Source organism: Colobus angolensis, unplaced genomic scaffold (assembly GCF_000951035.1).
Source record: "Colobus angolensis palliatus isolate OR3802 unplaced genomic scaffold, Cang.pa_1.0 Scaffold9, whole genome shotgun sequence".
Taxonomy (NCBI): Eukaryota; Metazoa; Chordata; class Mammalia; order Primates; family Cercopithecidae; genus Colobus; species Colobus angolensis.
The window spans coordinates 12463687-12477494 of NW_012122931.1; the positions used below are offsets into that span (position 1 = coordinate 12463687).

At 37.7% G+C, this 13808-nt stretch overlaps 1 protein-coding gene across 1 annotated transcript in view; it reads right to left on the bottom strand.

Moving 5' to 3' along the window:
• The window catches only part of RABGAP1 (RAB GTPase activating protein 1), a 173971-nt gene that overhangs the window by 120173 nt on the left and 39990 nt on the right, over positions 1-13808 (bottom strand). Inside the window, exons 3-7 of the mRNA XM_011931468.1 lie at positions 9494-9728; positions 7826-8030; positions 4482-4656; positions 3744-3901; positions 2348-2450 (exon numbers count right to left, since the gene is read on the bottom strand). Coding sequence (XP_011786858.1) covers positions 2348-2450; positions 3744-3901; positions 4482-4656; positions 7826-8030; positions 9494-9728 — 876 coding nt within the window. The remainder of the gene's footprint in view (positions 1-2347; positions 2451-3743; positions 3902-4481; positions 4657-7825; positions 8031-9493; positions 9729-13808) is intronic.

A 13808-nucleotide genomic window follows, 5' to 3' on the forward strand; every position in this document is an offset into this window, starting at 1 on the left:
AAACAAATGCTCAGTTTTCCCATGTGCAAAATGGAGAAGCAGGTTTCTAATTATAATTAAATTTAAAAATTGGCCAGGCGCGGTGGCTCATGCCTCTAATCCCAGCACTTTGGGAGGCTGAGGCGGGTGGATCACCTGAGGTTAGGAGTTCGAGACCAGCCTGGCCAACATGGTGAAACCTTGTCTGTACTAAAAGTACAAAAAGTAGCTAGGCGTGGCAGCAGGTACCTATAATCCCAGGTACTTGGGAGGTTGAAGCAGGAGAATCGCTTGAACCCGGGAGGAGGTTGCAGTGAGCCAAGATCGTGCCAATGCACTCCAGCCTGAGCAACAAGAGCAAAACTCTGTCTCAAAAAAAAATAATAATAATAATTTAAAAATTATACTTTTTCAGATACGAGAAGAGCATTATTCTTATCACACTTTGTCTCTATTTATGTTAAAGTAAAACCATAGTAAATCTTGTGTTGTGTTATACACAAATATGAGTTGGACAGGGGATAAGTAATATCCATAAACCAACATGTTTTACTACTCTACTCAACATTTAATTTCTACTTTTAAAATTTGCTATTAATATTATACACAATATGTTGGAGAACATTCACGTTAATAATTCTTTGAAAACCTCAATGATTATTTCTGCAGATAAATTCCCATACATATTACAGAATGACTAGATCAGAGGAACTGCATTTGACAAGTTTAAATCTGACAAACCAAGGTATATTTTGCTATGATTTCATACATCTAAAGTACTGTTGTGTTAACCTAATATACTTAGGTATAATAATTATTTCAGTATGATTATTATTTAGGTATAATATTTACGTAAAAATATTTAGGTATAATAGTAAGTAAATAATAGGTTTTATATAATTATATAATAGGCATAATAATTATACAACTACTACATAATTTATATGTATAATATATAATTATTATTATACCTAAACATATTTAACCTAATATATTTAGGTACATTGATCATTACACTGAAATAATATATTTAAGTTCCAACCCAGCCAATATGGTGAAACCCCGTCTCTACTAAAAAGTACAAAAATTAGTCGGGTGTGGTGGGAGGTGCCTGTAATCCCAACTACTTGGGAGGCTGAGGCAGGAGAATTGCTTGAACCCGGGAGGCGGAGGTTGCAGTGAGCCAAGATTGCACCACTGCCCTCCAGCCTGGGCGACAGAGTGAAACTCTGTCTCAAAAAAAAAATGAAATTTAAGTTAACACAACAGTATTAATTATAAATCAGAAATTCAGTAAAGCCATGTAGCAAAAGGAAAACAAAGTCCTAACAAACATGAAAAGCAAATTTGACCATCCAGGGATTTTCTGTAATAGCACTCTGTCAGTATGAGGGTAAACAGAACAGAGATGTTTATGATCACTCTACCTTGAATATGCCTGATTTGAGAAGGAAGAGAAGTTATACTGATACTTCTGAGGGATCTTAATCTTTCCTATTTAATAATTAGAATTTACAGACCAAAATTACATAAATATTTTCAATAAAGAAAAAAAGGCCAGGAGTGGTGAAACATGCCTATAATCCCAGCACTTTGGGAGGCCAAGGTAAAAGAATCACTTGAGGCTGGGAGTTTGAGACCAGCCTGGCCAACACAGCGAAACCCTGTCTCTACTAAAAAGTACAAAAAATTAGCCGGGCATGGTGGCAGGCGCGTGTGATCCCAGCTACTCAGGAGGCTGAGGCACGAGAATTGCTTGAACCCGGGAGACGGAGGTTGCAGTGAACCGTGATCGTGCCACTGCATTCCAGTCTTGGTGACAGAGAGGCTGTCTCAAAAAAAAAAAAGAAAGAAAAATATTTAGTTTAAAGGTTGCTTAACAAGGTAAAAAACTACTTAAAATTATACAGATTATAATTTCCACTTTGCAGGGCACGAAGGTACACTGCAGGAAGGACTATCTCACAGCATTGCTTTGAGAATAGAAATGACCAGGAATGGTGGCTCATGCCTGTAATCCCAACACTTGGACAAGCCGAGACTATCACTTGAGCCCAGGAGTTCAAGACCAACCTGGGCAACGTGGCAAGACCCCATCTCTAGAAAAATTTTTTTAAAAAGTAGCCAGAATAGTAGTGTGCATCCATGGTCCCTGCTACTGAGGAGGGTGAGGTGGGAGGACTGCTTGAGACCAGAAGGTTGAGGCTGCAGTGAGTCATGTTTGTACCACTGCACTCCAGCCTGAGCAACAGCATAAGGCATACCTCAAAAAAAAAAAAAAAAGAGAGAGAATAGAAATGTATATAATTAGAAGGCACAGAGCACAATGCCTCATACTTTACTCCTCAAAGTTTAAGCTGAACTGTACACTAAACTGGCCACCAGATGGCATGACAATTCCAAAGTCTGAAGAGAGACTAAGAATTATCAGTTTTTCTAATAAATAGTCCAATAAACCAATCACTGTGCTTCTTAATTTAAAAGCAAAATATTAGAAATATTCATAATTTTATATAACTTCATTTTACCAATTTAATGAAGTAGTCATGGAGGAAACAGACATGCAATTATTGATTATAATACAATCATTTTGTGACATGGGCTATAATTTTTAAAACATCAAGTCATCTTGCAACCATAAAATTTTAAAGTGAGAGAGGGTTTTAGAGTCTAGCCACCTCATTTAACAAATGAGGAAATTACTGACAGATGTAAAGAAACTTGGAAATGGGGACATTGTTAATAGTAACAACAATTAAACTAAAGCTAAGTTTTGACTTCTATTCCATGGTTTTTTCCACCACTCAAAGAATTATCATTACATTTAAAAATTAAAATCAGTGCTTCTAACCCTACAGAAGATTAGACTTCAGACACAGACCTTACTTCTCCCCTTCCAATGTATGCAGATAACTTTACTGGGAAAACCTGACTTGAAAATGCTTAAGATTTTTCGATTACTAATACAAGTAAATCAACCAACTAAAACAAGCAAATACAATCAGCAAAACAAATATAGCTACAAATCCAGCTGACTAAGCTTTGGCCATATACATACATATATACACACACGTATATACATATACACACACACACACATATACACACGTGTATGTATATATGTATATATGTGCATATACACATGTGTATATATACGTGTGTGTATTTATATATACACATATACATATATATATATATTTTTTTTTTTAGACGGAGATTCGTTCTTGTTGCCCAGGCTGGAGTGCAATGGCAGGATCTCTGCTCACTACAACAACCTCCGCCTCCCGGGTTCAAGCGATTCTCCTGCCTCAGCCTCCTCAGGAGCTGAGATTACAGGCACCTGTCACCACGCCCGGCTAATTTTGTATTTTTAGTAGAGACAACGTTTCTCCATGTTGGTCAGGCTGGTCTCAAACTCCCGACCTCAGGTGATCTGCCCACTGTAGCCACCCAAAGTGCTGGGATTACAGGCGTGAGCCACAGCGCCCAGCGCTTTGGCCATATTTTATGAGCAGTTAGCCACTTGGTATCTGACTAAAAGAAGGTATAACATGTTCCCCATACGACAGTTTTTTTAAATTGCTTTAAAATTCTTCAAACTTTGCCTCTGTTAAATTTACGTATTTATTTTCCTTTATCACCCACATTTTTTTAAAAGCCCTCCCTTTAAAAGCAATCATCTTATGGTATGAAAGTTATAATCTGACCTAGAACTTCCCCTGAACCACAGCATGTTAATACATGAATAAAATAAGATTCCCTACCTAAAATAACCTTTACCATCATCTTCTTTTATTTCTAAAGACACAGAGAAGGTAAAGATGTCACTGTCAGGAGTCTGGGGTGCAGCAGTGGCTGAAAGTGGGGTCTGCTTGGCAGAACGGCGGAAGGCAGTGGCAAAACTGTAAAGTATCCGGCTTACCTACAACCAGACATGTTAGGAAATGGGCTGTTATCAAGAGATATAAAATACTTTTATTAAGGATGGAAGGTTACCTACTTTGGAGGGCAATAATTATCTTTATCCCACTTAATTTCTTTTGGTAAATTACCTAATTTGTTAGGCCTATAAAGCAAGCTACACTGAAAGTGGTCAGACAAGGGGTTTTAAAAAAGAAAAGGTTGTAAGCACTATAAATCCAATTAAAAATCATTTCCTAAATTGTTAGAAACTATCTGAAGATATTACAATGAAAATAGTCCTAACAAGTTTTGATTCAAAAGAATGGTTTGCAAATCTGTCAACGTTAGAACCAGAATGCCTACTTAACCCAATCAAAAGTAGCCAACAGGTCTCCTCTGACATTCTTAGTAGTAACAACAAAGTTCTGGTTAATCAAATTTTTAGTTAATTTATATGTCGGCCCATCAGGCTAGAATCACTAAAACGCACAGAATTTCATCTGGCTCATAAGTGACCATAATAAATACCATAATCATTTCAACCTAGTGAGAGCACTGGTGAAGTTTCATTTGCAGAGAGTTTTCTCTTGAGGACTTACAGCTTCTTGTATTTCACACCGGAAGACGTGTATTCTGAAGAGCTCTGCATTGTAATGACTTTCAGTGAAAGCAAAACAGTCACTCTCAGGAGTTCCATCATGCCCTCTGACACAGAAGAGGATTTTGTAGATAGGGTAGTTTGCTATTTCAGTGTTTGTCTGAGGATCTAAGAGTCTGTTCAGACAAAAAGACATAGAGATATTAGAGGAATTATGAACAATCTGCACTATGTTTATATTAAGATGTGAGACTCATTCTTTCTAGTAAGAAGATCATATATTTGGTATGCTAATATTAACCTTAAATTTTAATAAGTCATATGTGAATTCTGGAAGCTACTGATTACATAATTCCATAGTACTAAAAACCATATGGTATCACGTTTTAGGGAGGCAAACAGAAAGGTATAAAAAATATGAATAAGCACATTTCTTATATAGTCTGCAACCAACTAAAGACAAGATGAACACGTAAATTAGCCTACCAAAATACACTGAAGTTGCGCCTCTTTTTTTTTTTTTTGAGACGGAGTTTCCCTCTTGTTGGCCAGGCTGGAGTGCAATGGCGCGATCTTGGCTCACCGCAACCTCCACCTCTTGGGTTCAAGGGATTCTCCTCCCTCAGCCTCCCAAGTAGCTGGGATTACAGGGATGTGCCACGATGCCTGGCTATTTTTTGTATTTTTAGTAGAGACAGGGCATGTTAGCCAGATGGTCTCAATCTTCTGACCTCAGGTGATCTGCCAACCAGGCCTCCCAAAGTGCTGGGAATATAGGCGTGGGCCACCGCACCTGGCGAAACTGAGTTTCTAATTATCTCCTTTAAAAATGACCTAATCTGCTATGAAAAAATAAAAAAACTAAAAACTGATGCTTTTTCTCAGACTGAAACATGTTTTTTTTTTTGATTCATGGAAAATAAAGACAGAGATTATACAAAATGCTAACTCAAAAAAAAAATTATGAATAAAAGCAAAAGGATGCCATTCAGTAAAAAATCAAAGGGATAGCATTCATTCAAAAATCTACTTATCCAACGAATATTTATGTGATACCGAAAACATTCCAGACTCTATTCAGGGCACTAAGGCACAACTATGAAAGGTCTAAAAAGAAACTACGCAATTTCAACGCTACATGGGTAGAGCCATTAATGGGGAAAGCCTAGAAGGTGGTCTTGCTCATCACGGAAATACCTAGGAAGAAGATCTAATGCAAGTTTGAAAGCACTTTCATGAAAACTCTGAAAATGTGGGGTAAGACCAACTAGCTTTCTAACTTCTTTTATAAAATTAAAAATATATTAAAGTATAACTTCAGTTAGAGGAATGAGTATTGACTAAGAAACATTTAGAAATGAATGCTAAACAAATTTTTTTTTTTTTTTTTTTTTTTGAGATGGAGTCTCGCTCTGTCGCCCAGGCTGGAGTGCAGTGGCCGGATCTCAGCTCACTGCAAGCTCCGTCTCCCGGGTTCACGCCATTCTCCTGCCTCAGCCTCCCGAGTAGCTGGGACTACAGGCGCCCGCCATCTCGCTCGGCTAGTTTTTTGTATTTTAGTAGAGACGGGGTTTCACTGTGTTAGCCAGGATGGTCTCGATCTCCTGACCTCGTGATCCGCCCGTCTCAGCCTCCCAAAGTGCTGGGATTACAGGCTTGAGCCACCGCGCCCGGCAACAAATTTTATTAATAGTTTATCATTAATAAATATAATTTGTGAGTCTTTGTGAAACAGTTCTTTAAATACTTCAGGGGAAAAATTACATATACAGATTATTTTACTACGATCAACAGACAGCTATTACTCTGTCACCATGAAAGTCCAAAATACTTCTGAGGATACTGAGAAATGGACACTCTATATACTGCTGATAAAAGTATAAACTGGATCAGTATTTCTAGATGGCTAGTTGGCAATGTTATCAGAAGCAATAAAAATAGACAAACTCATTAAGTTTACTTCTAGGAATTTATCCTAAGGAAATCAATAGAAGTCTAAAAAGATTGAGCTCAAAGATACCTATTTCTAAAACACTGATATTCCCGTATAATTAAAATTAGCTATCATTAGTCATGCTTTTTTCTCTGAAAGATAAAAACCTTAAGATGTCTAATATAAGAGATGGGTTATTTATGTATAACCCATTAATGTGCCATCATAAATTAAAATTTTTAATCATATTTACTGGCATGAAAAGAGGTTTATGATATAAAACTAAGTACAAGATGGTATGGACAGTTCCATTGTTGTTAAAAAAAAGTTGATTCTAACGGTTGTAATTATGTACGCATATATATGCAGGTATATTCACACATACATAGACATATACACATACCAATATGCAAAGATCTTAATAAGCCAAGATGTTAACTGTATTTTTTAGTGGTAGAGTAGAACTAAGGCTATTTTATGTGGTAATTTTTTTAAATAAGCATGTATCTTTGGTAACAGGGGAAAAAATGTATTTTAGCTGCACTCATCTGACTTATTAAGCAACTGTATATTTAGCTGGTTGATACAGACATCTGGTTAGCTATCTGCAATTGTTATTTGTTCTATTAGTATAAACAGCCGTTTCTAGAGGCTTCTCTGTGCCTCAGTTTTTTCATCTTTCTTTCATTTTGTTTTGTTGAGACAGGGTCTCACTTTGTCACTCAGTCTGGAGTGAAGTGGCATGATCACAGCTCACTGCAGCCTTCAACTCCCAGGCTCAGGTGATTCTCCCATTTCAGGCTCCTGAGTAGCTAGAATTACAGGTGCGTGCGACCATGCCTGGCTAATTTTTTAATGTTTTGGAGAGACAGGGTTTCACCATGTTGCCCAGGCTGGTCTCGAACCCCTGAACTTAAGTGATCAACCCGTCTCAGCCTCTCAAAGTGCTGGGATTACAGGCATGAACCACTGTACCTGGCCAGTTTTCTCATCATAAAAATTAAGGGGTATACTAGTATAGTTAATATTTAATAATAAATTTTTGTAACTTTCAAACGCAGCATGAAACTCCATTTTGAACTAATGTGTCAAGCTTGTATTTTCATCAAAGGAACATGGAAAATATAATCTTTTAGGCTGACTCATGTCAATATATTTCACTTATCCCCAAAACATTGAAAGTCTAATGTACTATACAAGACTAGGAAGAGTATGAAAAACTATTACAAATAAGTGACCATTTTTCACAAAGGTTACAGTCCTTGGAAGACATAACATGAGTGTCAGGTAAATGAAACATTACACAAGTAAAGTAAGTATTAATATGTATTTTATTCACTATTGCTTCTTTCTAAAGCAACAGGTCAGAGATCTGATGTAAATACTAAAATATTTCAATAAACCAGTCTCACCTCACAATTCCTTCAGATACATTTGGCACTGAAAGGGTAACATTTAGTGAAATCTGACACTGGCTTCTTAAGATGGACATCATCCTTAAGGCTTCCACTTCACTCCTGGGAGCATTTACCGAGGCACAGCCTAAGTAAGTCAGTTTACTGAAAACTACGCTGTCCTCATCGGCCACTGGTGTGAAAGGACTTGAAGCTTCAGAATCTGAAAGAAACAAAGAATAAGGAAGTGATTATTTTCACTTTGATATTTTGTTGATATGATTAGCAAGTAAAAATCTGCAAGTAACATTTAGGATCTAAAATTAAGTATTAATGAGATAATATGCCATACCCTAAAAGAAATGCCCATGAAAGCCAGAAATCTTACACTAGAACTCTGTCAGAAACACCAAGATTTTTAGGTACAGGTTGAGTATCCTAAATTCAAAACTCTGAAATATGAAATGCTTCAAATTTCAAAACCTTTTGAGCACCTACATGACACTTAAACACTATTTGGGGAATTTCAGATTTCGAATTATTGGATTTGGGGTGCTCAGCAGGTAATTATGTGCATATTTCAAAATCCAAAAACATCTGAAATCTGAAACATTTCTGGTCCCAAGTATTTCAGACAAAGGATACTCAAAATATGGTGCTATTAGAGTCAGTCTCAATCAGATTCAGATTTGATTCACTTTTCTGCCTCTTCTAATTTGTTTTGACTTTGTAATTTACATTTAAGTCAAATATACATTTAGTATTTTTTCACTCTGAAAACTATCTCTGATTGTCTTTTTTTTTTTTTTTTTTGAGACAGAGTCTCGCTCTGCCGCCAGGCTGAAGTGCAGAGGGACAATCTCAGCTCATTGCAACCTCTGCCTCCTGGTTTCAAAGAATGCCCCTGCCTCAGCCTCCCAAGTAGCTGTGACTCCAGGTGTGCACCACCACACCTGGCTAATTTTTTGTATTTTAATAGAGACAGGGTTTCACCATGTTGGCCAGGATGGTCCTGATCTCCTGACCTTGTGATCTGCCTGCCTCGGCCTCCCAACGTGCTGGGATTACAGGCGTGAGCCACCACGCCTGGCCTAATTGTCATCTTTCTGACCTGCACTGTTACAGTAATTTCTCTTATTCATCATCTTAACCACTTCATTATGTTCTCTCAATCCCTTTGGCTTTCCTTTCCCAATAACATCTATAGTTTTAACACCTGCTTTTCCAAATGAGCCTTTAAGTTGTCCTTCTCCTCCCATACTATGTCTTTCTGTCCCATGTTCTAGTCTTCCTTTTTCAACTTGGCAATTGCTCCTATAGAGCTATACAGGTATGGAGCAAACATCTGTTTACCCAGAATTATCCCTCCATTTCTCAAATATTGAACTCATATTCCTTCCTTCTTTGAAAAATCTTTAAGCATTCTGGGAAAAAAAAAAAAAAGACTCCCTCTGTTTCCTTTAGTTATATTCTCTTTCCTTGGTACAACTGAAATACACTTAAAAGGAAATCAGAATGGTATATATATTTTTACTCCTCTCACATCCCCTTAGATTTAGAATTTAGAGATTCTAGAGAATGTAGACAATGGTTTTTGCCTGTTCTAAATAAAACCTAGTACAGGGTGGACACTCACATATTAAAAACAATAACCTTCAGTTACGCAAGCAATGCAGCAATCCTAACCTCCTTGTCCAGGTTTCACTGGCAGGCTCATCTCTGGTTTTTGGAGCCCTACCAATGGCACAGGGTTAATGGTGGATGAAGCGGAGAGCTGATTAGAAAGAGGCCCATCTCCTTCACCATCCAGTTGTGACCTTTTCACAGGCTCCTTTTCCCCTGGCTGGTCGTCTATTGGAGGATCCATCAGTACATCTGCTAGCTCTTTTTGCAGCTGCTGTTCACTTCCATTCCCTACAATCTAAGGGTCACAAATACATGCAATCAGCAAAGTGAGAAAGATTGGCCAGTACTGATTAAAATGGGTCCACATTCCAAAGAAAATCATTAGCATTTCTTTTGATACAGATATCTTCTGAATTTTTTTTTAAAATAGAATAAATCAAGATCTGCAACAAACAAGGGCGCAGCTGCTCTCTCAATTTATATAGTTTTTCATGAAAAAGTACATAGTGAACTTGAGACTAATACCCAGAAATATATGCGATGGCCTGCCAATGTTATTAAAGTATTTTACTGTGCCCTAAACTAACAATAATTAAAAGACTTGTAATTTTGTCTGGTAAGAAATAATGCTTTTAAGAAGAATATCTTAGCGTCTCCTCTAGCCCTTAAGAAAAAAAGGAAAATGTGCTTGCTTCCAAAAGATATCAACAGAAACATACCTATTAGGCAATACATTTTCACAGGTATTTTACCACTTCTGTCATATGCAAGTCTCTTGTATTTCTGAGGAAGACTTACATGATATGAACAGTTCTGAAAGTTCTGAAACACTTAAGTAAAGCTGACATGAACATACAAAGTAGTCCTGAGAAATAAAAGCACTCTATTTCAATATCAAATAATTTTATGGAGTCATGATGGGTTATTACTAGCTCCTCAACAAGGAAGCAAGTAAGTGCAAAATCAAGTGGAGACTGGTCAATGCCAAGGAAAACCACAAGTGACACAACACAGTGTTGTCACTAAATGCTTAAGAAATACTAAAAAAATTAACAAAAAAAAATTGAGTTTGAAAAATGAAGTCATGGGAAAACAGACGGAGCCCTGATTTAGGAGGCTTTCTGAAGACTAAACCCTAACAAAAAGTTAAATTCATCAGGGCTAAGAGAATGAGGCCTACCCTAGCAAAATTAACACAGAGGCTAGGAAGTAAAATTCCAATAACAGAGGTAGGTATCTCTGGGCTACCAAGAAATCCAATTCAAGTATTTTTATTGATTTGGGCTTTCATAATTCCATAAACTTCGTCTCTTGTGCTGCAAATTATAATTGAGAAAAAGACAAGTCTTTTTTGCTGACATTTTCCCAAGGAAATTCCAACACTTCAAGTACTTTTGCCTTAGAAATAAAGACCTCTTTCTTGGCTTCAATGACAATTTCTGTTTCTGTGAATTTCATTTCATGTTTGGAGTTATTGCTAATGGAAGTACAAGTGGGCTGAGTAATTTTAACCCTTTGTTAAATCAGATTCTACACATATACAAGTGCAACTGAATTTCTTTTTTCAGAAGTTCTGCTTAAAAAAGTTGGGTTTTTTTTGTTTTTTTTTTTTTTTTGATGGGCACAGTGGCTCATGTCTATAATCCCAGCACTTTGAGAGGCTGAGGTGGGCAGACTGCTTGACCTCAGGAGTTCGAGACCAGCCTGGGCAACATGGTGAAACCCCATCTCTACCAAAAATACAAAAATTAGCCATGCATGGTAGCATGTGCCTGTGGTCCCAGCTACTGGGAGGCTGAGGTAGGAGGATTGCTGGAGCTCGTGGAGTTGAGGCTGCAGTAACCTGAGATCACACCACTGCACTCCAGCCTGGGCAACAAAGCAAAACCCTGTCGCAAAAACTTTTTTTTAAAAGAGACACCATATCACTATGTTGCCCAGGGTGGACTTGAACTCCTGGGCTCAAGTGATCCTCCCTCATCAGCCTCCCAAGTAACTGTGACTACAGACAGTGCCACCATGACCACCTTAAAAAGTTCTTAAAGCACCTAAAAATCAAACTAAAGCTTAGATCCAATTAGCCTATTTTCAAAACTGGAGAAGAAATACTGCATCACTTGCAGTAAGCAAAAGACAGCCCAAGTGAACCTAAACTAACTTTTCTAAGGGTAGGGAGAAATAACATACAGGAGTAGAATTATATAGCTTCCCAAAAGCAGATGAGAGAAGATATTAGATTCCCTGTTGAAGCAATTAGTAACTACAATTGGGAATGCAACTGGAATTGAAGAAAGACATAATACATGCTATGAAGTACTGTTTTGCTCTTCGGCATATGAGTAAACCCAAGTTTTCTGCTGGGATAGGCTGCCTACGTTGTAACATATTTACCAATCACAGAAATGTAGCTAACCCTAAAATAAAACATGTTTATATATTTGCCTTGTGTTTATACATGTTTATCTTGCATTCTTCCCTACTTTATAAATTTTATAAATGTAAGAACTGTCTTCAATGTCCTTAACTCTTCCTTAAAAACTAGGAAAAAGTAATGCACACACACAGAATAGTTTTAAGAGTGGTTTAAAGATAGTAACCTAACAAATGCCTTGAATGATCTTATCAAATACAATACTCAACAATTATCATGTTAGATCATTTGCGAATCTTCAATGCAATTCCAAATTACTACCTGTGACAGTAATAGTACACATACTTTTTTTTTTTTTTTTTTTTTGAGGCAGAGTCTCGCTCTGTCTGTTGCCCAGGCTGGAGTGCAGTGACACAATCTTGGCTTAGTGCAACCTCTGCCTCCCAGGTTCAGCCGATTCTTCTGCCTCAACATCCCAAGTAGCTGGGATTACAGGCACGTGCCAACACACCCAGCTAGTTTTTGTATTTTTAGTAGAGACGGGGTTTCGTCACGTTGGCCAGGCTGGTCTTGAACTCCTGACCTCAAGTGATCCACCCACCTTGGCCTCCCAAAGTGCTGGGATTACAGTCGTGAGCCACTATGCCCGGCCAATATACTTTAATCAATTAAGTTCTTTTTTATTTTTAAGACAGTCAACTAATTTTGTCTAAACCAAGCTGGGAAACATTCAGCAGTGCCTTTCAAGGTTCTGAAACTTTGACATGCATCAGAATTACCAGGAGAGCTTGTTGAAACAGACTGTTGGGCCCTACCTGAGTTTCCAACTAAGTAAGTCTGGGGTGGTACTCAATAATTTGAATTTCTAAAAAATTTCCAGTTCACAGTGATGCTGCTAGTCTGGGAACCGCACTCTGAGAAACAATCTTAGATTAATGATTTTTGACCATCACTATCCAAAAAAATTATCAGTATTACTAGGGAATATGAAATGAACAAAAGCATGTAATACATAGTATGGCATCTGTCACACAGTCAACATTAATACATATTAATCTTTTTTCAGAAGTTCTGCTTTAAAAAGTTGGTTTTTTGCTGGGTGCAGTGGCTCAAATCTATAACTCCAGCACTTGGAGAGGCCAAGGCAGACAGATTACTTGAGGCCAGGAGTTTAAGACCAGTCTGGCCAACATGGCGCAACCCTGTCTCTACTAAAAAATACAAAAGTCAGCCAGGCATTGTGGCATGCACCTGTAGTACCAACTACTTGGAGGCTTAAAGACTTAAAGAGGAGAATCGTTGAACCTGGGGGAGCAGAGGTTGCAGTGAGCCAAGATCGCACCACTGCACTCCAGTCTGGGCGACAGAGTGAGACTCTATCTCAAACAAACAAACAAACAAAAAACCTCCACAGATGATTCTGATACACAGAATCACTGAGAAACACTGCCTCAAATCAAAATCCCAAAGTACGATACCAGCATAGTATTTGCCAGAGGGTCCACATATGCATCAAAATGCATATGGTACTTTTTGAAAATGCAAATCCCTTGACTCCATCCAAGAAAAACCTCTATGCATGGGCCCCAAGAATCTATATTCTGCACCCCATGAGACGTTCACATGTAACAAAGTTTGAGAATCACTGGGCTAGGAACTTACACAGTTCATTTATTTTCTAATATGAATGATTCATTATGATAAAAGGACTAACTGTGAATGACTGTTACTTTTGGCACATACTTATCTCCACTAGAGAGGCTAGGAAAGTTGCCTATTTAGTTTCCAGCCTCCCTTACGGCTATGGCTTACCATATAACACAATTTTAGCCTTTCAGATGTAAAGAGAAATTGGCTGGGAAGCTTCTGGAAGACTGTTGATTTTCCCAATAAAATAAATGAGCATGACTGGTGTTATCCCCTTTCTCTCTTCTTCTTGCCTTGGAACATGCATATAGAACCATGGGGGATGTACTATGAATGAGGTGACACAGAACAAAATGT